This window comes from Orbicella franksi, chromosome 9 (genome assembly GCF_964199315.1).
Source record: "Orbicella franksi chromosome 9, jaOrbFran1.1, whole genome shotgun sequence".
In the NCBI taxonomy this organism is placed as follows: Eukaryota; Metazoa; Cnidaria; class Anthozoa; order Scleractinia; family Merulinidae; genus Orbicella; species Orbicella franksi.
The window spans coordinates 29,743,659-29,771,103 of NC_138153.1; the positions used below are offsets into that span (position 1 = coordinate 29,743,659).

The following is a 27,445-nucleotide window of genomic DNA, read 5'->3' on the forward strand; positions in this document are numbered from 1 at the left end:
AGAGCGTTTTCGAAAATCTTCGCTTTCTTGCCGGATCAGTGTGACGGATTACTGTGGCCTAACGGTAGAAATAAAGCTGCGCTTTCAAATTTCTCCGGTGGAGTGCGGACGCTGCCCCAGCCAGAGTCGAGAAACAACAGTAAAAGTTTGATGTCCGTAGTAGAGAAAGAGTGAGTCGGCAAGCAGCCGGGTGTGATGGAAATGACCCAATTTTTCTTTGTGAATTGTCACATGTAACGTGTATTGCCATCCTGTTTAATGATATTCAGTTTTTTTTTTTTTTTTTTTTTTTTTTAGTACAAGAGTTACTTTGACACATAACCCTGTAAATTATGAACGCTGAAACAGTGTTCGAAGTGGTGAACATTCCAAGACGGCAAAATAATTATTTCAAGTAATACGTCCAAGTTCAGTTCAGAGATCTGAAAAGTCCGTTGTAACGAGAGAAAAACAATTAAACTATTAGTTTCGAACTACATGAATTGTCCGCTATTCTGTAATAACGGGAGACCGTTATGGCCGGAGTTGCTTCCATACCGATCTCTTAGCCGACCGAAAGAGCGGGCTGTCCGCAAGGCGAGAGTAGTTGACCGGATCTGCACTTCGTCGGCTGCAGGCGCCCATCCGCAGGAGCAGACTTGTAGTATGCAACCACCCCATATTCTTGTCACGGCTTTTCACAGACCGTTCTATTCTTTATAGTTTGAATTTAACGCGAATTCAGACACCCACAGGAACCTCAGCGATCAATTACAAGCATGGACTTAATTTTCAACTGACGTCATCATTTCACCGGAAGATAAAAAAAATAAAATCAAAATAAGGCCGCCATTTTTTTCCTTACCGATGCGCGCTCATGTAGACCAGAACTGACCCATTTCGCGGGGAAATAAGCCTAAAAATAGACCGGTCTGTAAAAATGCCGTAACTATGGTGCTATAGGCTTAGAATGGGAGTTGCACTCTCCTGGTGATGTAGCCTCTTCCAGGCGTTCTGTACGCACCGAATGCCTAGAAGAGGCTACTAGTGATGGGCTCCTGACTTCGTAGGGTGTTAGTTAGACTACAAGCACGCGAGGTAACCTCTTTCAATGCCTGACCTGTTATATACGAGAAAAACCGTCCGTTTTGCAATTAAAATGTTTTTCATTCTGTAGACTACTTTTGAGGTCTACTTTAATTTAAAAAATAATTTTGTACATCGGCAAACATCGATGATTGAAAAAAATGAAGATATGGAGGTGAATATATCCCCGTGGGGTCGGGGGGAGGGGGTACTTACTTCTATGGGCTATATAGGTTTGTGCGGCCCTAAGGGGTATGGTTTTCTGCCGGCATCAGTGGTCAGAAATAGGGTATCGATTTTGGCCATTTTGGTCTCAAATAGGGGTGTTGCACTCTAGTCTTGAATTGGGTATGTTTTTTAGAAGAAGTTATCATACCTAATAAAAGTATATAAGCATTACTTTTAATTAACACAGGTCTAGGGAACTAATTATGATAAGGCAGGCCTGAAACAGGTCGATTGATTAAAGGCTCAGGTATCAAATTTTTGGTCAGGTAATAAATAGGGTGGGGAAAATAGCACATCTTGGTCTTGCAATAGGGTAAGGTCGGTAAAGTTTTTGGTAAGCGGGCCGCACACCTTTTCCCGAATTTTCTGGGCCGCGAGTAGACCATCCCACCCCCCCCGTCCCGTCCCGAGGAATAGCCTATTGAGGCTCAGTTGCCCGGCCTTCGCCACATTGCAGCCAGTCCCATTCAGTGGTGTTTGAAAATTTGCAACTTGTACCTCGTTTAAATTTGTTGTGTAAATTTTGAGGACTACACCACCTGTGTAAGGCAAACAAACATTTCCATCGCGACTGTGGAATTTATGCAAATATCCCTATTCCAATTGAAGAATTTTTTTGGCGTTTTAGCCAAGGTGACCCGAAATTTTGTAAGAGTCATCTGCACCGAAGGTGGTCTTGAGAGAACAGCTGGTCATTTTGGTTAGCACTGTTACACATTAACTCACAGTGGGCCAGTATTGTTTAATCGAGTCGATAGTACAGCGCCAGCACGAAGCGGTAATTGCTCCCCTTATTGCTATAATGAAACCGTTACAGTTATATTCGATTTTGGCTGTTGGCTTTGTCTTCTCTTCCAAAGGTAAGATTTTGAAAAAAAAAAGTGTTTCCAATTGTAGTCGTATAAATGTATTGAGGAAAAGTAAAGCGACAAATTGGAGCTTGGGTATCGCTCAGAACAATCACGAATATTATTATATTTCGTCCTTGCGTTTATCTTTACAATAATGACTAAGCCTTGATATAATAGTTTAAAGTATCCCCTTTATCACATTATTCTTTTATATTTTTCTCGGTAAATAAATCGTTTCGGCACAGCAGTTGCATGACGTGTTGATTCGAGTGTCTTGTGCGGCTGTTCGCTTTTATCTCAACTGGTAACGTGTAATACCGTGAAACCATGTGAAGTAAAAATGTAAACATTCAACACCAACAGTCAACGGAAATATATACTCAGTGCTATCAATTTGATAAAATTTGATCATGAATGGAGCAGATTGGGGTTTTTTTACTCGTTAAAACTAGTAGGTGAGCCCCAAACTTAGACTGGGAGTTGAATTCATCTTCCCTAACGCCCTTGATTGTGATTTGTCACATGATACAGAAACAACACCGACTACTATTATAGGCCTCTCATTATGAGTTAATTAAGCATGTGTGAAATTTTGATCTTTATTTGAAAAAGGCGGGCAAACTTGTGTCTTGGGAAACTTATTAAAAACTAAATAACAAACTACATTTTAACAATTCACTTTATCTTTATATCTTCATCTTATTTCCAGAGCATTTTATACATGTAAGAACGGGGTTACCAAGTCATAGTTATACATAAGGACGAAGTATTTGTTTTGGTGCTAACCTCGATCCCAGGATCTCTCTCTCCGTTGTCCCCTTGTCGTTGAACAAGGGAGGCAAGGGAGAGAGAGAGTCTAAAATCGAAGTTGCTTTAGTTCTTCTTGAACCCAGGTTAAACGTCGAACTTCACATGAGACGAACTAAACTGAGCGAATTAAGCTCATGGTAAGTTCGACGTTTGATTCAACCGAGTTCGTCCGACTGAATTTAGATCGACCAACATGTTCTATTCGTCTGCTACACACGAATAGAACATGTTGGTCGATCTAAATTCGAATTAAGTTCGACGTTTAACCCACCGGTCGAGCTGTGCCCGTTTGGATCCACTCAAATTGCAATTTGGATCGTCCCATATGAAGTTCGACGTGACGGGTAATGAGCCCGGATCAGTGGCTATGCGTGTCAGTATGAAGTCTGGCAGAAGATGGAGAATTCTTCGGCACAAATTAGGGACTACGACAGTCTCTTGGTCAGCAAGAACTATCTGCTATTGAACATCTTCAAAGACGAACTCAGTGAGCGTTTAGTGCGTCTGATAGCTCGTCCCACTTTTGCATTTGACGCATAAAACAGCTGACGCAACATTACAGTCTGGACGGATTATATGTGTTTCTAATTTAGAAACCGCCAGTGACAACTAACATGGCAATTTTTTTTAGGCGGCGGACGAGGGAGCGGCGGGGGGGGGGGGGGGGGGGATGAAGGAGAATCCGAGTATCCCACATCTCGTTAATGTTTTGGCCTAGATATCCAGTATCCCGCGACTGATTTTCCTACTTAATCTTTCCCCCAAATGTCCTTTATGCCGTTTATAAAATATCCCGTTTTCCTAAACACCTAATAGATAGAGCCTCAATAGCGAACTCTGAAGCCCTCAGTTAAAAGACGCTACAGTGATAAAACTGTTTTCTCTTAAAATTTTTTTCCGATTCTAGGAGATGCCATTAAATGCAACTATTGCCAAAGCAGAGTCTCATATGAAGACTGTGACAAGAATATCAAATACGTTGAGTGTGGAGAAGAGTTTGGCCTAGACAGATGCGCCAAGACTCATATCAAACCCTCCAGTAAAAGGGAAGCAAGATACGAGAGAGGATGCCAGACTGCAGCTAGATGCAAGCAGCCAGCCTGCAAAGTGTATGGTTACGACATGTGTGAAGTATATTGTTGTACGAAGGATTACTGTAACAAATCTTCGTTGCCAATTGTCAGCGTTACTTTGTTATTCACGAGCTCCGTGTTAGCTTTCTTCACGAAGCTAGTGGGTTAAAGGAAAAACAAAGCATCCCTTTGTTGCTAACTTTGCTTCTTGTATACGGATAAGGTTTTTTTTTTCTTTTACCTAGTTTTTTTTTATTTGTCTTTTACAGCAAAACAATCAATTTCCAGCTTAAAAAAAGACATAATTCCCGGTATAATAATTATGTGATTAGCGTGCAAACCTAGATATCTTATGCAGCTCTTCAACAAAAGAGTGAGTTAGTGTATGCAGATAGTGGCTCGAGAGTGTTCGTGAAACTTTTTTTGTCTAGGGGAGGGGTCTTGGGGGCTGGGGGCTAGGGCGGGGTAGGGGGCGGGGGGAGCAGAGCACAATACACACATATCAGAGAAGCCACCTCTCGCTGCAAACTGTCAACGTAAAGTGCAATCAACAGCACAGTATAAAGTTCCATCGCGCACTTTCAAAATAACTTCTTTCTTAATTTAGTTTCATACATTCACTGTCGCCTTCTTCCGGCCTTTCAAATGGAGTGTCATATCAATCCTTCGACTCATTAACAGTCCTGACATGGCCAAGTGAAGATGAGTTAATAATCTTTTCTGTCTCGTCTTCTTACCATATCTTGTCCTTCTTTTGTTAAATGTCAACTTAATTGTTCCCCGTCATTGCACAGAGTAGTTTCCTCGGTGATGGAGGACTCGAATGGATTCAACTCGATCTGTGAAGTCGCACGCTCTAAACCTGCAAAGCGATGATTGCTGGCAATCTTAAGAAAACAGCCCACTAAAACTACGAAAAGAAAGAAACTTGTACAGGCGATTCCAACAGCCATGCTTCTCCAGTGTTCTGCAAAGCAAATGATAATTATTCATTAACATTTTCATCTTTTCTGTGAGCTAGTTTTGTTAGAGAAAAAGAAAGAATTTACCATACTTTTCAATGGTAAAATAGTGTTCATATTTAAACACATGTGATTTTATTGTAAGTTATTTTCCATCAACAAGCAAAAATCTTCTTAACAAAATTCAGCCTTGGGTATGTTTTAAACATGCTTTTAAAATATGGCTAATTTCGGACTCGATATTCTTATAAAAATATTCTTATAAAACCAAGAGCGTAGAAAACAACATAATGCCTGCCATAGTCTACCTCATTTTTCACCCCTAATGATCATACTTTAGGAAGGAACTTTAACCTTTTAGTTTAAAAACGATATGTGTTTGCTGAAACTTACTTTTAAAGAATTTATCAAGTTTAAACAAAAGAAACAGTGTAGGGTATTAATCACAAGCATTTCAACCATATTACAGTTTCTTACCAGAGTTCACTGGCTCAGTAAATATTAGGTTCTTTTGTGCTTGCTTAGTGCACTGGACCTCTCTGTACAACAGCTCAAAACGGTTCATTTGTAAGTCTCTTGTGGAGTTGTATTTAAATGTTATGTATAAACTGTTGCCTAAAGAACAGAGATCAGGTGGAGGCCTCTCATTACCACAGAACGTTCCAATGAGTTGGCTTGAACATCTAGGGCCGTCCCTGATTTCTATGTACGATCCAAAACACGACGGAAATTCAAATAATCCCAGTGCGAGCTGCACATTGTACCCTTCATGTGCGAAAATTACCCAGGTGCACTGTCTGCCGGAGCCACAAACGGCTGGGTTATTTGAACTTTTGATGAATCCAGACGTATCATTGGCGTGAAGAAAGATTGGCTCTTCTGTAGAAAAGAAGACAAAAGAGGCCGAGCTTGGGTAATAATGTGCCAATAACAGCAACAATAATAACAACAACAAAACATCTCGTTGTCACCTGGTCCCGCGTTTTTCTATTACGATCGAGCTGGTTCTTGCTACGACCACAGAAAAACACAAGATTTAAAGCCTCCCTTAACCCTTGGACATACACTTTTTCTCTAAATTCAGATCCCCGCCGAGGAACGAGGGAGTGGGGTGGTTATTAAAATTTTAATGCTCCAACATCGATCCCAGGCTCTGTCTCCTTTGCCTCCCTGGTCGCATTCTCGTCCTGATTGTCCTTTCCGCTTCCCTTAGCCAGCGGGACCATGGTACGAGAAACAAGGAGCCCTTCGTTTCTCTGCCAGGGCCCCGCCGGCTATGAGAAGCAAAAAGGGCTATTGGAACGCGAATGTCCTAGTCGGGAGAAGGGGGACAAAGGAGAGAGAACTTGGGATCGAGGTTGAGCTTCCTCTACAAAATGTGTACTGATGGCGTCAAATGACATCACAAAACCCGCCATCTTAAAATTCAGTCCTTTCTCCAAAGTTAGAAAGTGTGACGAACATTGATGAAAAATTCTTAAGTGATAATTGAATGTAGAGAAAGTGCCAATTCTATGGTTCTGCTCAACAAAACTGGAAAACAATAAAAGGAAAAAAAAAATAGGGATGTTGCAGCTCATAGCCCTTACTGTTTCTGTATTATGGGAGATTCCGCCATCAAACTGCTAAGGGCAACCCTGCGATGGACTAGCATCCCATCCAGGGGGGAGTAGTAATACTCCCAGTCGCGTCATGCTACAGAAACCGGGATAAGCACCGGCCTGAGGGAATACTTAGCTCGTATACAGACTTAAGCGTACCTTACCGCCATCAAACGATATTCAGTAGTCTTTTGCTGACACGTTTTCCTTGACATCCCAGAACCATAAAAAAGATTCACATGGACTTACTCTTTCGTAATTTTATCCTCGAGAAGCTTGCGGAGAATCCCTTTCGCTGGTACGCCATGTCTGATCTAAATTTCACCCACAACTGTCTTCCCTCGGAATAAACAGTTGTCCTCTTTTGATTGCAAAACCTGCCAATAAGCTGACCATCGGCGCTTGCTCCTTCTCTCACCTCCACATAATCACAATGGCACAGAACGCAGTATTCTAAGTCTATTGCTTTTATCAGAAGCCTCACGTATTCGCCTCGTGGAGCTGTTATGACCCAGACACAAACTGTGCTCTTTGGGTAAGCCTTTGGGTAGCCTGGACTCTGCAAGGTTCCTCGTGAATCTGTGATGTTACCTTCACCTGGACAGATAGCTAAATAAAAAGAGAAAAACTTCGTTCACTGGAATCCACTTGGGAAGTGCCTGGCGTAGATGAACCTTATCAGTTAGATTCCTCCAGGGTCTAGATGAAGAATGATGAAATCTAAGTTATCAGTAAAATTGCCGGAGTTTCCATCCATTTCTCAGCTACATCACAGTACAGGGGCTATCAGGAAATTTTGTACATCTCAGATCTCACCTAAGCATCAGTGAAAAATGCGTCAATTCCCTCCGGTTGACAGTGCCAAATTGAATTGAGCAAATCTCATTAATCGGTTACGCCTTATCATAGCCTGTTCCAGGCTCTCGGTCAGTAGGAACGACCAAAAAGAGCGGGCCGAGGACGAGCGGGGTCTGGAAAAAAGGAGAGCTTTTTTCCCTTAAATCCCGCTCGTGGCCCGTCCGCTTTTTCGATTGTCTCCACCGACCGAAAACCTGGAACAGGCTACATTATTATGACCCTCTTAATTGGCAGAAGATTACGCTAATAAAAGAATTCACTCACCAGTTCTACTTGTGTCTATTGCTATGGTTGTCATCAAACCTGCGTGCACACGCATACATTAGAGAATTCCTGCGATATATACTCTTTAAAATATCTTCTAAAATCTTAATGTTATCTTACTGTTTAATTCGATTACTTTCAAAGCGATCAGTAATGTGTAAAATGCTTTAGATTTTAGACATCTAGGCAGGGTGGGACGAGAAATGAAAACGTACTGAAAGCCAAAGAGAATATCAGTCCATGAAGAAGAGTGCAAACTCGAGAACCAGCTAAAAAGCAGCGAAATGGGATTTTTTTTTTGGTGTGAAAGTTTATATTATTGGTTATGTGTTCGCGGATATAGTTTGGCCCCTTACCTATATTAGGAAAGAGACACTTAGCTATTAACTAGAGCAAAACTACAGAAACCGCTGTTTTGGGATTTACCAGTAGGTCTAGACAAGAGATTATGATTCAGATCATATACTGTTGGTCTAGATTAAGCGTGTGGAAGTTAAACGCTCGAGAGAAAGTGGAATTTTGATGGTTATTGTCTGTTTCTTCGCAATTAATATTTTCGGTAAAACTTGTCTTTCCAAGTAAAAGGAAGAGCTGTTTTGTATTCATGCAATATAGTAATCGAATCATAAAGCGATGGTGCGTTTCTTGACGCCAGGGCACTTGACGAAGCAAATTTCCTAAAACCGTGCCTTCCTTACTTGTACGGTAATTTTAACGTTATTTAGACATATCCACGTACGAATATTGCGGAAAGTTAGTTCTGAAGGCGGTATGAGGCAGTCCTTCTTTGACTAGACGTACGTTCATTTGTCTCGAGAAAGGCAGAAAGAAAGACGATCGTGGAAAATGGCACGCAGCAAAGTTTATTTTGGGCTTGCATGAGCAATTTGTCAATGATCGTTTTCTACTTTGACAACATCAGCGCCCTCTACCAATATAGGAGCCTTAATGGCGTGGGTACCATACGGACAGAAACTAATGTAACAGCAGTTAAATCTATAGCGAGAGAAGAACCTGTAGAAAAACAGCTTTCAGTTGCTAAATTAAGGGGAATCCCGACCTCAGCACAGGTAAAACTGTGATTTACAATATAAACGTTTGTCCTAACTTTTCAGCCACGGTAATGAAAAATAATCTAATGAACACATTTTAAATAAAGCTTCAAAAGACTAAACTGCAACAACTTTACGTGCCTTTCACCTTAAGCCTGTCAGACACATCACAGTGCAGGTTAGATGTTGCTTTTAGTTTTTACAAACTTACCGAACCAAACCAGCAGGGAATTTGTAGATCCAAAACGGCTTGGCATTTTATATCGCTAAGGCAGGCGCTCTTTAGAGGAGAGAAATGACAGTTTTGTGCCTTAGATTGAAAGGAGTACCTAAACCTTCAAGTAGACACGTATACGAAATGTCTCTTTTTCTCATCGCCGCTACACCACTATCACGTCGGCGAATTAGTATTTCAACCAATAATTTGATAAGTATTTCCGATTTTCGATGGCCTTCGATAGCCTTCATCGGCTTATGACTAAGCAATTCCAAAAACAACAGAGCAGAAATTCATTGCACCTTGTCTAATCGGTTTAATTTTTTTTTTTTTTAACACGCAGGTTGTTTTTATGTGCAGAAATGATTTTAATTACCGAATATTATATTGTTTTCTCTTGCTCTATGCTAAAACCGCCTCGCGCAATATCCTGGCGCTATTTTTGACTAACGACGTTATTGTTTTCTGCACTATAAATAATTAATTTTAAATAAATAATTTTGCACAAGCCCGCTTTGGTCATGAAACGATAAAATTTAACTGCGTTTTTGCACCAGTGGTCATAGCAAGTCCTAATGAATTCATTTCTGAAACAAATATAATTTTAATATAATTGGGTTTCAATTATTTGATTAAAAATTTGCGGCATAATAGTGGACCTCGCCTCACGTCAAGCTTTTAGGACCGCTTTTTTTCTGCAGCCGAATATCAATGTCACAAGCTAGACCAAGTTTATTAATACTATTTACTAAATGAATTCACTTGAGATGGTAGGGCTGAGGACCGCGGTGCTTGGGTGTTACTTACCAGTACATAATGCAGATCTACAGTTAAAGTTGTAATTTTAAAATTCTCCGCCATCAGTAAACGTTATCTGGACTTTTGATAGTCTCGATTGGCTGGTGGTCCGAAGATGTTGTTCCAACGAGATATAAATTTCCCTGATAGTTGTAGCTTTTATCTAAAATTTCTTTGCACACACTATATATAGCCTGAAGTGCAAGTGTATAAAGATACCAAGGGTTCCTTTCATTGAACACTGCTGCGAGCAATTCATTGTATCTGAAACGAGCGAAAGAGAACAACGCTTGGTTTGAGTAAAAAGATTAGACGAGGGCTGTCTTCTTCCTCGCGCGCGTTCCGAACTGTGTGGCTCAGTGAAGCAAAACGTAAATGGTCTGCTAACCAAAGGAATTCAAGAGTTTTACTCATTATTCTCAAATTTTCAGTATTATGTTAATGCTCGATTCTCAAAACGTCTCGCTGTTATGCTCAAAAGGCGTCACAATGATGCTCTATTATGCTCACAATAGGACAGATACTATTGCATGAAGCCTGAGTGACGAATCATTGTAATTCTCCATTGCTTTGGCTTGACTGTTACGAACTGAGTTTTCAAGTAGAGAAAAAAAATCGCCCAGTTGAAACAGAAGAGGGTTGAATTAGCACTGAACCCTCTTACCTGCGGAAGCCCAATTTGACAGCTCTCTTTTATGTTTAGACCACCAGGTAGTAACAGATTGCTCTTGACCCTCCCAAGTCCCGGAATCAGCCAGCTTTTGTGACTATTATTCCGGCATTCTTTTGCTTTACTATTATGCTCAAAATAATGCCGGCATAATGTGTTTAACCTTAAGGACTTTAGGAATAGCTTGACGTGGCGTGATGTTGCGACACGAATTACGTGCGCAGTAAGGATGCGCAGTAACAATGGGCATGAGGGTCCTTAAAGGAGCTCAGTCACGGTATTTTGGCCTTGAAGAAAATTGCCTTTACATGGAAAAAAAAACCCTGAAAAATAATAGTTTAGTAAAATAGAAAAACACCAAAGAGATAATAATAGACTGTCAAGGAACATTAGGATGGTCAAGGATGGAGAAGATTAACATGGATTATAAACAACGAACTCGAAAAATTCAGGCTAAATGTTTCAAGATGAGCAAACCGTGACGTAGCTCTGTTTAATCGGACGTGTTTTCATCGCAAAGGTCCATCACAGTGCTATAGAACACAACATTTACATTGTTCCAATATCCTGAGAAGGCCAGTATTGAGTATATTGGTTCGGGTATTGTTACCTAACTCCTTGAGCCAGATTGAAGAGAATTTAACCATGGACATTGTCTCAGTCATAACTTTTTTCTGGCTACAGCCCTGAGATACCATCAAACAGTTCAAAAAAAATCGATCGAGACATGCAATCAGAAAAAAAGCTGCAGAAGTCAAATAATAAAAAATAAAAAATAAAAAATAATGTAAAACATGTTTCCGGCCGGGCTCGAACCGGCGACCTTCCGCGTGTGAGGCGGATGTGATAACCACTACACTACGGAAACGACCATACTTCCATTACTCAATCACGTACAGTATAACTCTTGAAACCTTTCAGTCGACTCTTGCGTAGACCTTTAAAGTAAATCCATCGGATAACACAACCAAAACAAACATCCCAGTGGTAAAACATGTGATGCTTCGTTGAGCAACTTTCAAAAGTAATAAAAAATTAATAAGTGCAACATTTGTAAGGCACCGATGGAATTTGAACCCATGACCTCCTGTTTACAAGACAGGCGCTCTAACCAACTGAGCTACGGCGCCCTACATTATGTATCATCGTGTTTTATTGTTTATTTATTTATTTTTTTAAAAAAAGAACCAAAAAAAAAAAAATAGTTAAAAAAAACACAAAAAAAACAAAAAAACAAAAACACAAAACATGTCAAATAGTACTAAGTTGGTCACATGTCCACTTTCACGCTTGGTAATCAGTTCCAGCAGTACTAAGATAGCTCAAAATGGTATAGTTATTAATTTACAGTTGATTTTCTTTTTTACCTTCAAGTAACCGTGAATTATTTTTGATCGAACTATTGTAAGACCATTCCATTAGAGTACCTCATGAAAGATGCTTAACATTCTCCTTTAATCAGAGATACTTCATGGATTTGAGAAAGAAATATCTGGTAGCCAGCAAATAGAATTTTTGTGTTCGCTACATAATTGCCTTACTGTTAAACTAAAGAAGCACGTGTTTTTTTTAGTATAGGGGGAATGGTTGTTGTTTCTTTGTCTGTTTTTCTGTTTGGCTATTTTTGGGTTCTGATCAGAGGAGAGAGAACGTTGTTTTCATTTTTCACAGACATGTGACCTAGCAATCGCAACTTTTCCTGTTTTACGTTCATGAAAAAATCTTGATAAAGCAATTCACTTGTTGATATTCATGATCATGTGACGCCTGTCAATTAAGACGTGCATGATGTTTTTCTTTAATCTTGTACCTTGTACCGCGAAAGCAACATATTTATTTGCGTTCTTGGAATAAATAATCTCTCACGATTGAGGGACGAATTAGTCAGAAACTATTATTATGACGGCAGGATAGAGAACTCGAGGGGTGTCATGGGACGCTGAAAGACTATTTAATCTTTTGGCGGGAAATTTAGGTCATTCTAAGTCGGCCAGTCTTTGTGATCATCCACTTTTTTAATAAGCTTCTGTTTTAACGGATTGTATGAATAATTGTAAAATGTTCTACCTTGTTGAGTTTGTACTCTTTCCTCAAGATCCCGTGCTGCTGTTTTAGATGGGGAATACCGGTTTCCACATTTTTTGACCACCAATAGTTGTAATTTGCAAGGATTAACATGACGCGGAAAACTCCGTTAATCTGTTCAGTTGGACTGGTAACTACAAGACAACACAGAATAGGTGTTATAACACCAGCTGAGTCAAGAGAGTAGCAGAGTAGAAGGCTTGTCTAAACAGGGAATTATTCATCTGGCCTGTTGGTCTAGTGGCATGATTCTCGCTTTGGGTGCGAGAGGTCCCGGGTTCGACTCCCGGACAGGCCCAGGTTGTATTTTTTTTTTTAGGTAATAATTAAAATAATCATGATAATATATCTTTTTTAGCAGGAAACGTAGTTCATCGAATGGGCCCTTCATTGGGATCCTGTAACTGCATCTCATGGTGCAACAACGTTTACATGAATACTAACTTGGAAAAACATAACATTTTCCAACTTGTAGATATGCCAGCCGATGGGACATTCACTCGATCTTTCCCTCGCTCCTTAGCTTCCTGTTAGACTTTTCGTGAATCCGCTGTAAATGTAAATTCCATGAGGATCTGGAGGTAGCCAGTCTTTTAAGCGAATTTTAGTCGCAGCCCAAGAGCATCCCAAGCGGCTTCAATACGTGCATTTTCATCCTCCAAGAAAACATCAACGCAACGCGCGTGGTAACATTATCCGCAGGAGAACTGGATACTATATCTAAAAATAGTTTGAGAGGAATTACCTTGAGACATATGGGAGATTAACTATCTCACTCTTCATGCTCTCCTGATACCGGCGAAATGTTTAAGCAACCTGCCAAAATATTCTACACCCTCAACGATGTTCACATCATGCTATACAATAATAGGGGTTAAGGCTATGGATTGTTTGGAATGGAATGGGTCGATGTCATCATCTTTCTTTTCTGCCAAATCTTATCAGCAAAACGTATAAAAGAAATTAATTGATTAGTAATTATTCCATTTATTTATTTATTTATTTATTTATTTATGGTTCGTACAAGTACAGGTGCTGAACAATAGGACACAAGTCCCCTACTTGGTTAATACACCCACACCCAACCCCCTAAAAAATATCCCTGGAACAAAACAACTGAACAGAAAAGTTTTAAACGATGGTTTTTGTCGTTGGGTTAGTTGAAAACCGACATTTAACACAAAAATTGCATTCAACCGTCAAGTTATAGAGAAGAAACTTTTGGTTTCTCCGTCTGAAACTTGTACATTTCTGGCTACCAATCCACTAACAATCAGTAACATAAGCTTTGTTAAGATCATAGCTCGATACCGTTATTTAAGGTATCGATCCTTACATGAAGTTATTGGAGGATAAAAGATTAAAGCAGCTCGGTTACACAGCGTTTTTCGTTTTCGCTCCTGGCATGGCTCAAAATTTTCAAAGAGTTGGCTAGAGCTGGGTAACAAGTTAGTCTCATAGAAACGACTTGTAGGAAAATATTAAACTAAAGTAATTTTGATCGAGTCCTTGTTTTGAACCAATCAGGGGGAATAAACTAATGAAAAAAGGAAAAGAGAAATCAGAGTACAGTCAGTTAGAAATCTTAAAATAGCATTTTCCAGCTGGTTTACTTAAAAGGAAAAGTTGGTCCGTGTGAGGGTCGTTGGCGTTATCAGCACCACGCTCTACCGACTGAGCTAAAGGATCAGACTCATTAACTTCGGTGCCGTTTTTCATAACTATCACTGCCTTTGTAAAAAAACGTTTTCAAAAGTTTGACCTAATGAGGAAGAGCACCCGCTTATTGGCTTTGTCCAAACTGATTTGGTTTTATTCTTTAAGAGTCCCTGTCCATAAAAACGGAAAATAACTCGGCAAGGGTCAAAAATTCGATTTCGCTCATATTTTCATGTTAGATAGGCTAGGGCATGACAAAAACTACTGGATAGTTTTTTTGGCAAAATATCCTTTTATTTCAAAGAAATATGCAAATTACCAAATTCCGTTAAAATCGTCATTTGACGCACCATTTTATTACACAAGTTTGAGAGCCTTGCATGCAAAACCACATCATTCTTCCGTCTTTAAAACACTCAAATATTTTTGTGCAATGTTTAAATGTGTACTGGGTTGATTTTAGGGAATGTTGCGTTGTCTTTTTGGGTGCAAAATAATTAAATTTCGAAGACATGTATTTCATTCACTTAAAAGTACTTCGTGGATATAATTAATTTTCACTATGTGCGAAACCTTCAAATGGATCAAGCTTCTGGTGGTTGAATTGCAGAAGGATGGTCTACAGATTCCTGTAAAAATTTCTTTGGGCAAATGATTGTGAGCGACGCGAGAGCTTTTCAAAGTACGTCAAAATTGCAAATATTTGACCATCCGTCGTCAAATTTCAATTTACGGGTTAGACGTATATTTTAGCATGCGTCACATGATTTGACCTATGTTAAATTGAAATAGACACAGAGCTGATAATTTCGAAATGTTCTAACCTCATTTGCTGTAAAAGGCAGGTGCAAAACCGATTTGACGTGTTTCTCTCACCATTCGTCGCACATAAAGCAGAAGTTTGCTTTTGTTTACATAACGTCCGGTGTACATCGCCAACTGTCAACTTATTTAACGGTCGAATACCATGAATCTGTGACCCTCTTTCGACACATATGATCACCACTGCATCTAAGTCTAAAACGGCTGCGTCATTTGTAGATAGTTGCTTGCTTTGCACTACACCAAAATATTACGTTTGATCATCATGGTTTGATGGCTTGAATCCTTGCGTGTCATCCCATTTTAGGGGGTAGGGGTAGGACAATTTCTATCCTAATACGTAAGGCTCTGTAAGGTTTGGAATCACTGGGAGCACACAATCGTGATGAGTAGGGAAGAGATTGAATTAAGAAATGAAAAGAATGAATAATTTACCATTGCCCCTGTTGTTATCTTTTACTCGACCACCGCTACCTACATGCCCTGCGTAATACTGTAACGCTAAACTCATACCTAGGTCTTTTCGCGCTACGCAATTAGTTTTGGTTTACATGTAATACAGTGGGCTACCCTCGGGGAAATGGGTGATGACCGCTTAATGGGGCTAGCCGCTTAAATAGAGATTGGTGTACCTTGAATATTTAATTTTTCACTGTCAGGCTACAAATGTCTCGGTGAACATTCAAGACAATCATGATAGACGTGTGTTTGAATTATCACTCGTCATGCACCTTCAATTTCAGACTCTTATCTGCCATCGCCCTTTCCAAAACAAAGTTCTTAAATTTTGGGTGGCCGCTTAATAGGGGTAAAGACAATAATGAAACCCTTATCGGAATGACCAAATGGTGGCCGCGGAGGTAACCGGTCAATAGGTGTTTTATTTATAATATTTTACTGGCGATAATTTTGGACTGTATTGACAACAACATACCAATGCCTCGCCACTAAGCAAACAAAATACGCCAAATAAAATGGCATGGCCAGGGCTATTTACTCACGTAATTACTAATTAAATTTAGTCTGTTTTTCTCACGAATTAGACACGTTGTGATTTCCTATTTTTATTTCAGCTAGTTCTTGCTTCATTGATCTATAATTTGCTTATGGCGATTTTCTTAAAATTCTAGTGTGTACAGGCACTAACTTTATCAGCTGTTGTCTGAAACGTCAGAACGTATAACAAACGTGATGTGGACCGACGCCACGTACACTATAGAACGCGATTATATAAATATACACATATTATTATATATATGAACAAACAGATGAACAATGATTAAATTGTTTCAGTTATCCCGAGAGTACTCTATACAAAATAGATCAAAATGTGCAGCATATGCCGTGACAGCATTGCGTGACGAACAAATAACGGCTGTAAGATTGTGCTGCGCCGACACGCTTATCAGCAATGGTCAGCAATCGATCAAACGCAATATTTTGGCGAAGCGTAAAGCAAGCAACTATCTACAAATGACTCAGCCGTTTTAGACTTAGATGCAGTGATGTTCATAAGCGCAGAAAGATAGTCACAGATTCATAGTATTCGACCAAAAATAGGTTGACAGTAGGCGATGTACATCGGACGTTGACCTTGTTATGGCAAGCCGTTTGTAGCAAAATTTAATCCTTGCGATATATGTTTAATCCTTTAAATAACGGTTTTATTTAAAGATAGAAAAAGGCATTCAATCCAATGGTAAATAAAATTTTTGGTTCAATTCAATCTTTTAATTTTCACGATTCAATCCAATACCTGGAATATTGATTCAATCCAATACCTAAAATATTGATTCAATCCAATACCTAAAATATTGATTCAATCCAATACCTGGAATATTGATTCAATCCAATACCTAAAATATTGATTCAATCCAATACCTGGAATATTGATTCAATCCAATACCTAAAATATTGATTCAATCCAATACCTGGAATATTGATTCAATCCAATACCTCGAATATTGATGCAATCCAATACCTGAAATATTGATTCAATCCAATACCTCAAATATTGATGCAATCTTCCTGGGCCGAGCGCGGCCAACAGGAACAAGAGTAACTGAGCACTAGAGAGCACTGAAAACATGGCGGGCGAAGGAGAACTAGATTTAGAAGTTTAGTTTCCTAAGTTTCTTGCAGACATCTTGGATAAAACGGAAATAATGTTTGGGAATTTTGACTCAGAAGTTGCAGAAGCGCACGCCGAAGTTCTTGATCAAACCATTAGTGTGCTTAGGTAAATGAGACATTGCTACAACCGAGACACAAGGGACACGGAAAATTTAGATTCCATTACTGCCGCTTTTGTAGATGTAAGTTAACCAATTTTTATGTGACAAACATATTTGTTTATTAAAAGCTGTGTGTGCTAGCTTTTTGTGGCAAATAACATAAACTGTGGCAAATTTTGCTACCACATTGGTCTTTGGTATTGTGCATATTTCTGCTGTCCAATCATTACTGGCACACTAAACTTTGAACTGTAAACAAAATTTTTGCTGTGCCGTGTGCACAGTCAAACATGTTTCTCACAAAAACTGCTTGTGTAAACCTGGCTTTAAGTTATTTTTGAAATAAGAACCTTTACATTTTACAAGACAACAATCATTGAACATTGGGATGTGTTTTAAGTTTTTCAATGTTGTTGTCTCATGTTTTGCATTATTTAACCCACACGTGGTACTTCTTTCGTAAAAACGATGTTTTTCTTGATATTCTATGACAAACATGGCACCAATTTGTTGTGAATAATATCGGGTACCAAGGGCTCAAGGCTAACACTACTGCCAACTAGCCACACATTTCAGTTTTGAATAGTAGATTTTGCACTTTCACTAGCCATTGTGACAATCATGATGGAATGGAGTACTGGTCTACTGGATGAAAACAAAATTGAGAATTATCCTGACAAAGTAAAACTGAAGAGAATAGAAACTAATGAAAACAGGGAAACTATGAGTGGATTTCGTGGAAATAATTGCCTTAATAAGCATATGATAAATATTTAACTATTAAAGGGAGATAAAAGAAAATGGCAACACTGATAAAAGTACATCAGAGATTGAACATAAGCATATTCAAGAAAAGCAGGATTCGTGTTTGTGGGAGTGAAATTTTCTTAGTGATTATTATTAACATTTTAGATGCAACAAGAAATGTCCAAGATTGACCACTCTTATAAAAAAGTCAGTGAAGCTGTGTATGAAAAAGGCTGGCTGGTGCAAAGTTAGTTTTGGCTAGTGACATGAGTCCTGTTAGTAGCCATTACGCCAGTGCACCAAGAGGTTAGTCTTGTGTCCTGGGTACTTTTGAAAATAAGATAACAAATTAACCTTGCAACATTTTAATATCTGTTTTGATAAGCACCTGAAAAATCTACAAGGCAGAGTAGTGCACATGGCAGTTATCAAATGCCCTGATTTCTCTTCAGTTTAGTTGTGTTGCTAGAAGTTAGGCATTCTGTAATTCAAGCAGTTTCTGAGTTTTGTATATCAATGAAAAGGAAGATGAGAAAATAATTTACTTGATACAGGGTGAGGTTTTCTGTTGTGAACTGAGTTGCCAAAATACTTTAAGGGTCATAATCTTCTTTACCCAGCCCACACATACGTAGTATTATGCAATTGTCAGTTGCCCAAGTTTAACAGTCACTAGTTCTAGAACCTCTTGGAAGATGTCTACTCCTATTTGACTTGATTATCTTAAGGGATCTAGCCTTTCCAATACAAATGACTGCACTGAATCATGTTGTCCCAGGTCAATTTCTTCAACTACAACATTGTTATCACTGTCCAATTGAGTTGGACCATCAGGATCATCACCATAGTATTCAAAATCATATGACTTTCCATTTGAAAGGGGGTTTTCAGGCTGCATCATATGATTAAGCCACATTTGGTATGGCAACCAGTTTTTTTTCTGTTCTTACATTTTGGTGGTTGAAAGCTTCAGTGAACTGGCAAAGAGCAAGGTTTATCCTTGGTTGAAAAACTAAGTGTAAGGTGGAAAGATGTACTGAATTATCAGTGTCCAGGATGCCTGACAATTGCATACTACAAAAAGTGTAAAAGTTCAAGTGGGAAGCACAACGGAAACATCCCTCCACAATCTTTCAATTCGTTGGTTGTGTCGATGGCCCTGCAGTGAAGCTGCCCCTCTCCTCTCTTCTAACCTGCTCCATTGTATCGCACACACCAACGTTTTCAACACCATGATCTACTCGTACTCTGGAAGGCCAAAATTCTCCGTCTCTCTTAACGGCATCCAGAAACAATTCAAGAACTGTTTCTGCTTTATTGTTGGCACTACATTTCAAAAACATTATTCTCCGAGAAAATCCGTCTATACAGCCGAATTAGTATTTTCCATCGGATCAGAGACTGATGTCCATCCAGATGCCAAAGCGAATTTACGCACCCCATCTCAAGACAGTATTTTGGGGATCTAATTTTGCTAGCCTTTCTCTTATTCTTCTCCGTTGAACCCGTAACCCAATGGACTTAAAGAAACCTGCAATGAAATTATATCCATACTCTTGAATGATTTCGGTTCCTTATCAGGTAAGCTGTTGAAACCCCTCATATCTTCTCAGCCATACTCTGTCAATCTTCTGTGAATTGTCCATCTCCAAACTCCAATCATCTTTGTTATCGTTGTACAGATGAATCCTAGTCCTCAAAGTTCCTCGAGCACCTCAACAGGAATTTTACGAAATGGTCTTCCATGATTCCAACTTCTGAGTCAAAATTCTCAAAAATTATTTCCGTTTTATCCAAGATGTCTGCAAGAAACTTAGGAAACTAAACTTCTAAATCTAGTTCTCCTTCGCCCGCCATGTTTTCAGTGCTCTCTAGTGCTCAGTTACTCTCGTTCCTGTTGGCCGCGCTCGGCCCAGGAAGATTGCATCAATATTTGAGGTATTGGATTGAATCAATATTTGAGGTATTGGATTGAATCAATATTTCAGGTATTGGATTGCATCAATATTCGAGGTATTGGATTGAATCAATATTCCAGGTATTGGATTGAATCAATATTTTAGGTATTGGATTGAATCAATATTCCAGGTATTGGATTGAATCAATATTTTAGGTATTGGATTGAATCAATATTTTAGGTATTGGATTGAATCAATATTCCAGGTATTGGATTGAATCGTGAAAATTAAAAGATTGAATTGAACCAAAAATTTTATTTACCACTGGATTGAATGCCTTTTTCTATCTTTAAATAAAACCGTTATTTAAAGGATTAAACATATATTGCAAGGATTTAATTTTGCTACAAACGGCTTGCCATACCTTGTGTAAACAAAAGCGAACTTCTGCTTTATGTGCGACGAATGGTGAGAGATCGACTAGAAACACGTCAAATCGCCTTTGGACCTGCCTTTTACAACAAATAAGGTTAGAACATTTCGAAATTATCAGCTCTGTGTCTATTTCAACTTATTATAGGTCAAGTCGTGTGGCACATGCTAAAATATACGTCTAACCCATAAATTGAAATTTGACGACGGATGGTCAAATATTTGCATTTTTGACGTACTTTGAAAAGCTCTCGCGTCGCTCACAATCATTTGCCCAAAGAAATTTTTACAGGAATCTGTAGACCATCCTTCTGCAATTCAACCACCAGAAGCTTGATCCATTTGAAGGTTTCGCACATAGTGAAAATTAATTATATCCACGAAGTACTTTTAAGTGAATGAAATACATGTCTTCGAAATTTAATTATTTTGCACCCAAAAAGACAACGCAGCATTCCCTAAAATCAACCCAGTACACATTTAAACATTGCACAAAAATATTTGAGTGTTTTAAAGACGGAAGAATGATGTGGTTTTGCATGCGAGGCTCTCAAACTTGCTTAATAAAATGGTGCGTCAAATGACGATTTTAACGGAATTTGGTAATTTGCATATTTCTTTGAAATAAAAGGATATTTTGCCAAAAAACTATCCAGTAGTTTTTGTCATGCCCTAGCCTATCTACCATAAGAATATTAGCGAAATCGAATTTTCGACCCTTGCCGCGAAATTAAGAATTTGTCTGATTTTTACAGGCAGGCACTCTTAAGATGTATGTATATATTGTTAACGTGCTTTCTCAAATGATGAGGACGTTTTTGTTGAAATATAGTTATCCCGAAATTATTTATTAGAAGTCGTTGCCCATTTATTTTCTAATCATGTCTCGTCAAGTCAGCTTATGTTCTAAATAACAAGGAACTAGTATGAAAAGCAACATATTTCTTAAATGATCTGTTTTTCTAAAATGAAATTCTAAGTACATTGTTTAGAAAAAAAGCTTAAAACTAATTACCAGGTCATGCCTCAAACACTGGTTTTTCAATAGTTATAGTAACTTGTATCACGAGCCATAATCGGGGATTATGGCTCCTGCTTGTATATGCTTTGGGGAATTAGCTCAAATGGTAGAGCGTCCGCTTAGCATACAAGAAATACCGGGATCGATACTCGGTTTCTCCAGCAGTCTTAAGTCTTACTAGCTAATGTGCAGCTTTACTTTGTTTTGAAGGCAGATGTTTCTCTGACCATTGTTGTACAAATAACGGTTTGTGAACATTTTATTTGGATAATTTTCTCTAGCTGTCAGAGAAAATGCGAATGCTCCTATTAATGAATTTTCCGCTGTCCCTCTGAAACAACGTGGACTTCAATCGACCAGCGGTAAACGAGCAATACCCGGAGCACCCTTCGATATTGGCGCCGGGTACGCTTTCAGTTACGATTTTGTAACGCAACCTTTCTCATAACAGATCGCACAAAGACTCTCTGAAAAATTACTCTTTCCTTTACGACTCGCTTTATTGAAACCTGGAAGTTAAAGGTTGAATTTCATCTTTTAGAACTGAAATTGACGCCCTCCTTTGACACTGGATGGTAAGGAAACGTTAAATGGCCGCACCTGCGCCTTGCTAGCCCACACAAGGCAGAGCTTATCCCAGTCTCCGTTGTATTAAACAACTGAGAGTATTTTTCTTTTCCATGGATGGGATGCTAGTCCATCGTAGTTATCCGCCCCCACCCCCAGCCCCCCACCATGGAGCGAACTACTCTTACAGCAATGAAAGAAGAAAGAAATGTAAACTCATCAAACGAGACGGTCGACCAAAGAAATGTCGCTGAACTAACGCGACAAATGTAATCCAGGGCGTCTATTTACATTTGATTAATGTTTTAAAAGCGCGTCGATAATTTGAGCTTTGAAATGCATAAATGAATGGATTTACCACATAACTTATAAAAAGCAGCAATAGCCCAAAAGCCTGCACAGTTTGGCTTACCAGCCGCAAGTAGCAAAGGGCAGTAACAACATTGGCAGGTAAAACACACGCCCCGAAAACAAGAGTAACTGTCAGCGACATCTTCAAGAGTTGTTTTCGTTTTCACATGAGTTCTTTTTCTGGGATATTACTATCAGGTGTAACCTCACTTCTGTTATTGAGCGCTTTTACAAGTTTACTGTAGCAATCGCTGATAACGATAAAAGGAAGAGTGAAAACAAAAATTATGTAGAAGATAATGTGAGTTAACTCTGCGTTCGGACTGTACGTCTGTCGGCAAGCTGCTGTCTTGAACTTGTAGTTTGTGTACACAAACAATGGTGTGTTTAAGGCAACGGACGCCATCCATGTGCCAATAATCAAGAATCGGACCGTTTCTCTCGTAAGCTGCAACATCCGTAGAGGTCTTACTACTGCGTTATAACGTTCTATTGCTAGGATTGTAAGCGTGAATACCGAGACAGCCGTAGCAGTCAGAGGAACGTTGAAGCCGACAAAGAACATACAGAGAACAGTTCCAACAGCTCCATCTGGAAGGACCTTAATCATTGGGATGAGGGAAAAACCACAAAACAGGAGACTTGTAACATCGGCAGCCGATAGATTTGCCAATAGATAATTCTGAGCAGTTTGAAGCGACTGGGTTCTCTTGATTATTAACAAGACTGAAATATTTCCAGCGATTCTAACTCCGATAACGGATTATTCAAATATGGGCAAACTTGCACCCTCTTATGAAAAATTGCAGCCAAATTTGCTTCAACCGTCAAAAAACCAATAATGATAACGATCAAGATCATGATAATAACGGTTTATTCACATCACATCCGCGCAGTGGCTGTTTGTTTGAGAAGACCTACTTACATGCAATACAACTAAAAATTACGACAACAGGATGGGCTCTTGACGCTGACTTTATAGAAAATAATTATCAAAACAGAAAGAACCGTCCCCGGGTGGGCTTGAACCACCAACCTTTCGGTTAACAGCCGAACGCGCTAACCGATTGCGCCACGGAGACTTCCTTTGAGAAAGTTTGTACAATTTTGATCAAAATTCAGATTGTGTACATGTGGATGAAATTTTAACTTTTGTAAAGTCCCTGCCACACTATTGTATCTTGCTCCAAAGATATGAAAAGCGAAAAACCGGGGGAGTTGGCTAGTAACTGTCTTAGCCAATGAGACAATACATAATTGGTGTGATAGTGCCAGTTCAACAGAGAGAGGTAGATTAAGACCTTTATCAACTGAAACTCAACCACGTTTGGCCTGTTGGTCTAGTGGCATGATTCTCGCTTAGGGTGCGAGAGGTCCCGGGTTCGACTCCCGGACAGGCCCCCTTAAATTGTCTTTTGTCAATGAAGACAGCATCACAACGAAACAGACAATCCCACGATGGTTTTTGGGACGTCACAACGGCCATTTGAAACAGTGGAATACCTTCCTCCTTTAACAAAAATTACTTTCATGTTCGTGTAAACAATTCTAACTGACCACTATGAAACCCTCTGGATGAAAAATAACCTTTAACCAAACGTTTCTGTTGGCATCCATCTTTTTTTTTCAAACCAGTCGGAGAAGGCAGAGCGGTTACAACGCCGGAATTCGCGGAGGTCGCGGGTTCAAGTCCCGCTCTTCATTTCACTCCTTAGTTGGAGTTGCTTCTTGGTAGGCCCTAGTTCAACTTCTTGGTCATGCTTGTAAATAGCCAACTGGTCTGCCACCAGTTGCGATTTTTTAGCCTATTATATTTAGTTGATACATTTGTTTCTTTCAGTTTAAGTGGCATACCTTTGAACTAGCTTGGTGTAGCCAAGCGCATTGACCGCTATAGACAACAACATTTGAACATTTTTTGAAGGTCTAGGAAAATAATAGACTGTGGCAAATTTGATCTAGTCGTTTTGTTTTGTACCGAACCGCAGGAAAAAATAATTTAAACATTCAGTATTCTTGAAAGCAGAGAGCAAGGAAATCAGTGACAAATCTTAAGATAGTGTGTTCCAATTAAAAAAAAAAAAAAATGTTGGTCCGTGTGAGGGTCGAACTCACGACCTTGGCGTTATCAGCACCACGCTCTGCCGACTGAGCTAACGGACCAGACACATTAACCTCGCTGCGGTCTTTTATTAATTATAACTGCCTTCGTACATTTTTTTAAATTAACTATATCTACTTTATTTTTACAATACTTACATATAATACTTACAATATAATGAAGTTAAAAATAAAGCCCTCGTACATGTAAGTTACAATACATGTAAATTACCATAAGTTGGGTCTGGTGAGCTACAACACCCGCTTAGTGGTGTCAGTCACTGCTCTGTTCAAACTGAGTGATATTATTTTTTAAGAAGTATGTACATGCTTTTAACGTGGTTTCTCAAGGATGAGAAAAGTTTTGTTAAAATAATTATCTGGCAATTAGAAGTTGTTTCCCGTTTAGTTATTTTCTAATCATGTCTCGTCAATATCAGTACTGCTATATGTTCTAAATAACAAGGAACTACAATGAAAACCAATATGTTTTCTTTAATTATATTTGTTTTTCAAAAATGAAGTTCTAAGTACATTCGTCAAAGAGATGCTTAAAACTAATTACCAGGTCATGCCTCTAACATTGATTTTTCAATAAGTTAGCGACTTGTTTATTGAACCAACTGAGAACTCTTTGGGGAATTAGCTCAAATGGTAGAGCGCCCGCTTTGCATGCGGGAGGTACCGGGATCGATGCCCGGATTCTCCAATTGTTTTTTATTTATTTGTCACAATTTTAATACTTGTAGATATTATTTTATTCGCACTGATTAATAGTAAAAATTAGTCAGATTTTTCTTCCCTGTTACCAAGATTAAATTTAAAAGAAAGCCCTTTTGTGAGTGGAGAAAAAGAAAAAAAAAAAAAAAAACTGGCAAGGGAGTACTGAAGTTTGAGGGGTTACAATAAAGTAGTCAGTTTATATTTAAAATCTAGAACAATAACATAAATACTGTTTTTTATTGTCCAAATTTCATACTTTGAATGATTGATTAAAAGGAATCCTCCAAAAATTGTTTTTTAAAGTAACTCAACATCCACTAAGTGCGATTGGTCCGTTAGCTCAGTCGGTAGAGCGTGGTGCTGATGACGCCAAGGTCGTGAGTTCGACCCTCACACGGACCATCCTTTTTTGCGTCCGATAATAACTTAACGTAATCTCAGCTAGTAATAGTGTATTATTTTCGAAACAAAATACGCAGTTTGGCTTTTTATCAAGTAAATAACAGATTGAAAAGGCGTAGTTTTTTGTCGCCAGCTCGCTGCATTTCGGTGAACGATATATATAAAATTGTCTGCTTTTGGAGTCTAAACTTCAACGTTCTTCATTTAATATCAATAGGCCAATTTTGATGCGATTAATTCACTTTATTTTATTTCTGCAAGGCCCGGAGCCAAGTTAGAATCCAATATCGACATGGACCAGTATTGGAGCAGAAATAATGACAGGTAACGTGCCGTTTTCTGACCGCCTCTAAATGACGTCATAACTTACAGGTCGCTTGCACGTACTGTTTCTGATTGGGTAATAGACTTGAGAGTTTACATGGCCGCCGTTCTTCCGAACACCAAAATCAAAATAGAACTAAAAAACATACGCGAAATAACTAAGAGCACCTTGACCCAGTTGTAATCATAACACATGTGTGATTATAACACATAAAATAATAATTTGGAGAACCCGGGTATCGATCCCGGTACCTTCCGCATGCGAAGCGGGCGCTCTACCATTTGAGCTAATTCCCCACCTGAACAGAGAAGAGTTTGAAATGTTCACATTAAAGCACTGATTGTAAAAACATAAACACAACTTTCATTTCAGCTAAGAACGGAGAGATAGCATTAGGGAATAACCAAATATTTGGCCTTTTAGAAATCCAAGTTCTCTCTTTTTCAAGAGACAGGAGGATGGGAAAAAAAGCGAGAAAACTTTTCCAGCAAGTAAGCCAGATGATTGGATAACCCGACACAAATGCAAGAGGTCAATTAGGTATAAATTACTTAATGAGCGAAAATGAGTGAGAATGAGCGACAATGAGCGAGACTTACCTACCCTTTCTTTTCTTAAAAGCATAGCATGTAAACATTTCCAAATCAGACTCGATTTCTTGATTTGCCACAAAACCTAGTGTATACCCTGGATTTCGTTGCCACTCTAGACAATTTAAAAAAGAGGGTTGTCGAATTAAAGTAGCAAAATCTAACAATTAACAAGAGTAAATGTCCCTTAAGAATCATCTGAGCTATTTTTTTGAAGCTCGAGATGCATTGTCCTCTTGTGGAGGGATAGAATTAAGGTGCATTTAAAAATGGTGTAGAACGTTACCACCAAATTTCCACGCAGTGATCGTTGTCAGCCAGCACGTCAATCAAAACTGACCTCGTTAAGAATGCCTTAATACAATAGTCGGGGAAATCATAGTCCTTGGATTAAATCATTTACCAAGGGAAATTTCAGATATTGAGTTCCTCACCAGACAGATGGTTTTACAGGCAATATTTATCATTAAGTGACAAAAGCTGGTATCCTAAGCGTCGGCCTGTTGGTCTAGTGGTATGATTCCCTTTGATTTGTTTACCATATACAAAGCCTTCTTTGAACATGTTTTAATAAATATCTGCTGCCCTGGAAATGTCTTTTTTAAATGAGCAACGAAACATTTCCCGCACAAAGAAAGCAAAAAGGAAAACACAAATTCGGCTTGCTATTGTTTGCGTGCAGTCCTGATCAAAACAGAAAAGGGAGTTTTTAAACTGGTTAAAAAAAAAAAAGTAGTATAAACATGCTGATAGAGTTGTACTTGGTTGTCCTATTGGTGAAGCAAAAAGCTGCGCATGATAACTGCATCGATCCCGGTACTTCCCGCATGCGAAGCGGGCGCTCTACCATTTGAGCTAATCCCCCATTGTACAGATGCCTTAGCTACTGCGAGGCTATTTTGAAAAACAGGTTACCAGTTTTCGTCAAGTATTTGTAAAATTTTGAAGAAAATAACTTGCCAAATAATATGAAAAAATCACTGTTGATCTGAAGAGTAAAATAACATTCTTTGGAGAATCCGGGTATCGATCCCGGTTCC

The 27,445-nt window shown here is 38.9% G+C and overlaps 2 protein-coding genes and 8 non-coding genes across 10 annotated transcripts; 5 read left to right on the forward strand and 5 right to left on the reverse strand.

Moving 5' to 3' along the window:
• Window positions 1-225: 225 nt before the first annotated feature.
• On the forward strand, window positions 226-4,204 carry LOC145496560 (uncharacterized). The gene is made up of 2 exons (XM_081476262.1): window positions 226-2,153; window positions 3,862-4,204. The coding sequence occupies exons 1-2, from the start codon at window positions 2,096-2,098 to the stop codon at window positions 4,194-4,196; spliced, it is 393 nt and encodes a 130-aa protein (XP_081332388.1). The 5' UTR covers window positions 226-2,095; the 3' UTR covers window positions 4,197-4,204.
• A 579-nt stretch (window positions 4,205-4,783) lies between these two features.
• LOC145496550 (dorsal-ventral patterning tolloid-like protein 1) lies at window positions 4,784-9,429 on the reverse strand. The gene is made up of 5 exons (XM_081476250.1): window positions 8,976-9,429; window positions 7,713-7,751; window positions 6,840-7,199; window positions 5,467-5,868; window positions 4,784-4,994 (listed from the first exon to the last, which is right to left on the reverse strand). The coding sequence occupies exons 1-5, from the start codon at window positions 9,019-9,021 to the stop codon at window positions 4,792-4,794; spliced, it is 1,050 nt and encodes a 349-aa protein (XP_081332376.1). The 5' UTR covers window positions 9,022-9,429; the 3' UTR covers window positions 4,784-4,791.
• A 1,815-nt stretch (window positions 9,430-11,244) lies between these two features.
• Trnav-cac (transfer RNA valine (anticodon CAC)) lies at window positions 11,245-11,317 on the reverse strand. Its single transcript has one exon. It is a non-coding gene; the product is annotated as a tRNA-Val (tRNA).
• Window positions 11,318-11,505: 188 nt separating this feature from the next.
• Trnat-ugu (transfer RNA threonine (anticodon UGU)) lies at window positions 11,506-11,579 on the reverse strand. Its single transcript has one exon. It is a non-coding gene; the product is annotated as a tRNA-Thr (tRNA).
• Window positions 11,580-12,760: 1,181 nt separating this feature from the next.
• On the forward strand, window positions 12,761-12,832 carry Trnap-ugg (transfer RNA proline (anticodon UGG)). The gene has a single exon. It is a non-coding gene; the product is annotated as a tRNA-Pro (tRNA).
• Window positions 12,833-23,273: 10,441 nt separating this feature from the next.
• On the reverse strand, window positions 23,274-23,347 carry Trnan-guu (transfer RNA asparagine (anticodon GUU)). Its single transcript has one exon. It is a non-coding gene; the product is annotated as a tRNA-Asn (tRNA).
• A 247-nt stretch (window positions 23,348-23,594) lies between these two features.
• On the forward strand, window positions 23,595-23,666 carry Trnap-agg (transfer RNA proline (anticodon AGG)). The gene has a single exon. It is a non-coding gene; the product is annotated as a tRNA-Pro (tRNA).
• A 689-nt stretch (window positions 23,667-24,355) lies between these two features.
• Window positions 24,356-24,428, reverse strand: Trnai-gau (transfer RNA isoleucine (anticodon GAU)). Its single transcript has one exon. It is a non-coding gene; the product is annotated as a tRNA-Ile (tRNA).
• Window positions 24,429-25,001: 573 nt separating this feature from the next.
• Window positions 25,002-25,074, forward strand: Trnaa-ugc (transfer RNA alanine (anticodon UGC)). Its single transcript has one exon. It is a non-coding gene; the product is annotated as a tRNA-Ala (tRNA).
• A 343-nt stretch (window positions 25,075-25,417) lies between these two features.
• Trnai-gau (transfer RNA isoleucine (anticodon GAU)) lies at window positions 25,418-25,490 on the forward strand. Its single transcript has one exon. It is a non-coding gene; the product is annotated as a tRNA-Ile (tRNA).
• Window positions 25,491-27,445: the final 1,955 nt, after the last annotated feature.

Coding starts and splice junctions, on each gene's coding strand:
- LOC145496560 (XM_081476262.1), top strand. CDS start 2,096: ATGAAACCGTTACAGTTATATTCGATTTTGGCTGTTGGCTTTGTCTTC. Junction 2,154..3,861: donor CTTTGTCTTCTCTTCCAAAG/GTAAGATTTTGA, acceptor TTCCGATTCTAG/GAGATGCCATTAAATGCAAC.
- LOC145496550 (XM_081476250.1), bottom strand. CDS start 9,021: ATGCCAAGCCGTTTTGGATCTACAAATTCCCTGCTGGTTTGGTTCG. Junction 7,752..8,975: donor TTCCCTGCTGGTTTGGTTCG/GTAAGTTTGTAA, acceptor GTGTGCACGCAG/GTTTGATGACAACCATAGCA. Junction 7,200..7,712: donor AATAGACACAAGTAGAACTG/GTGAGTGAATTC, acceptor CTTTTTATTTAG/CTATCTGTCCAGGTGAAGGT.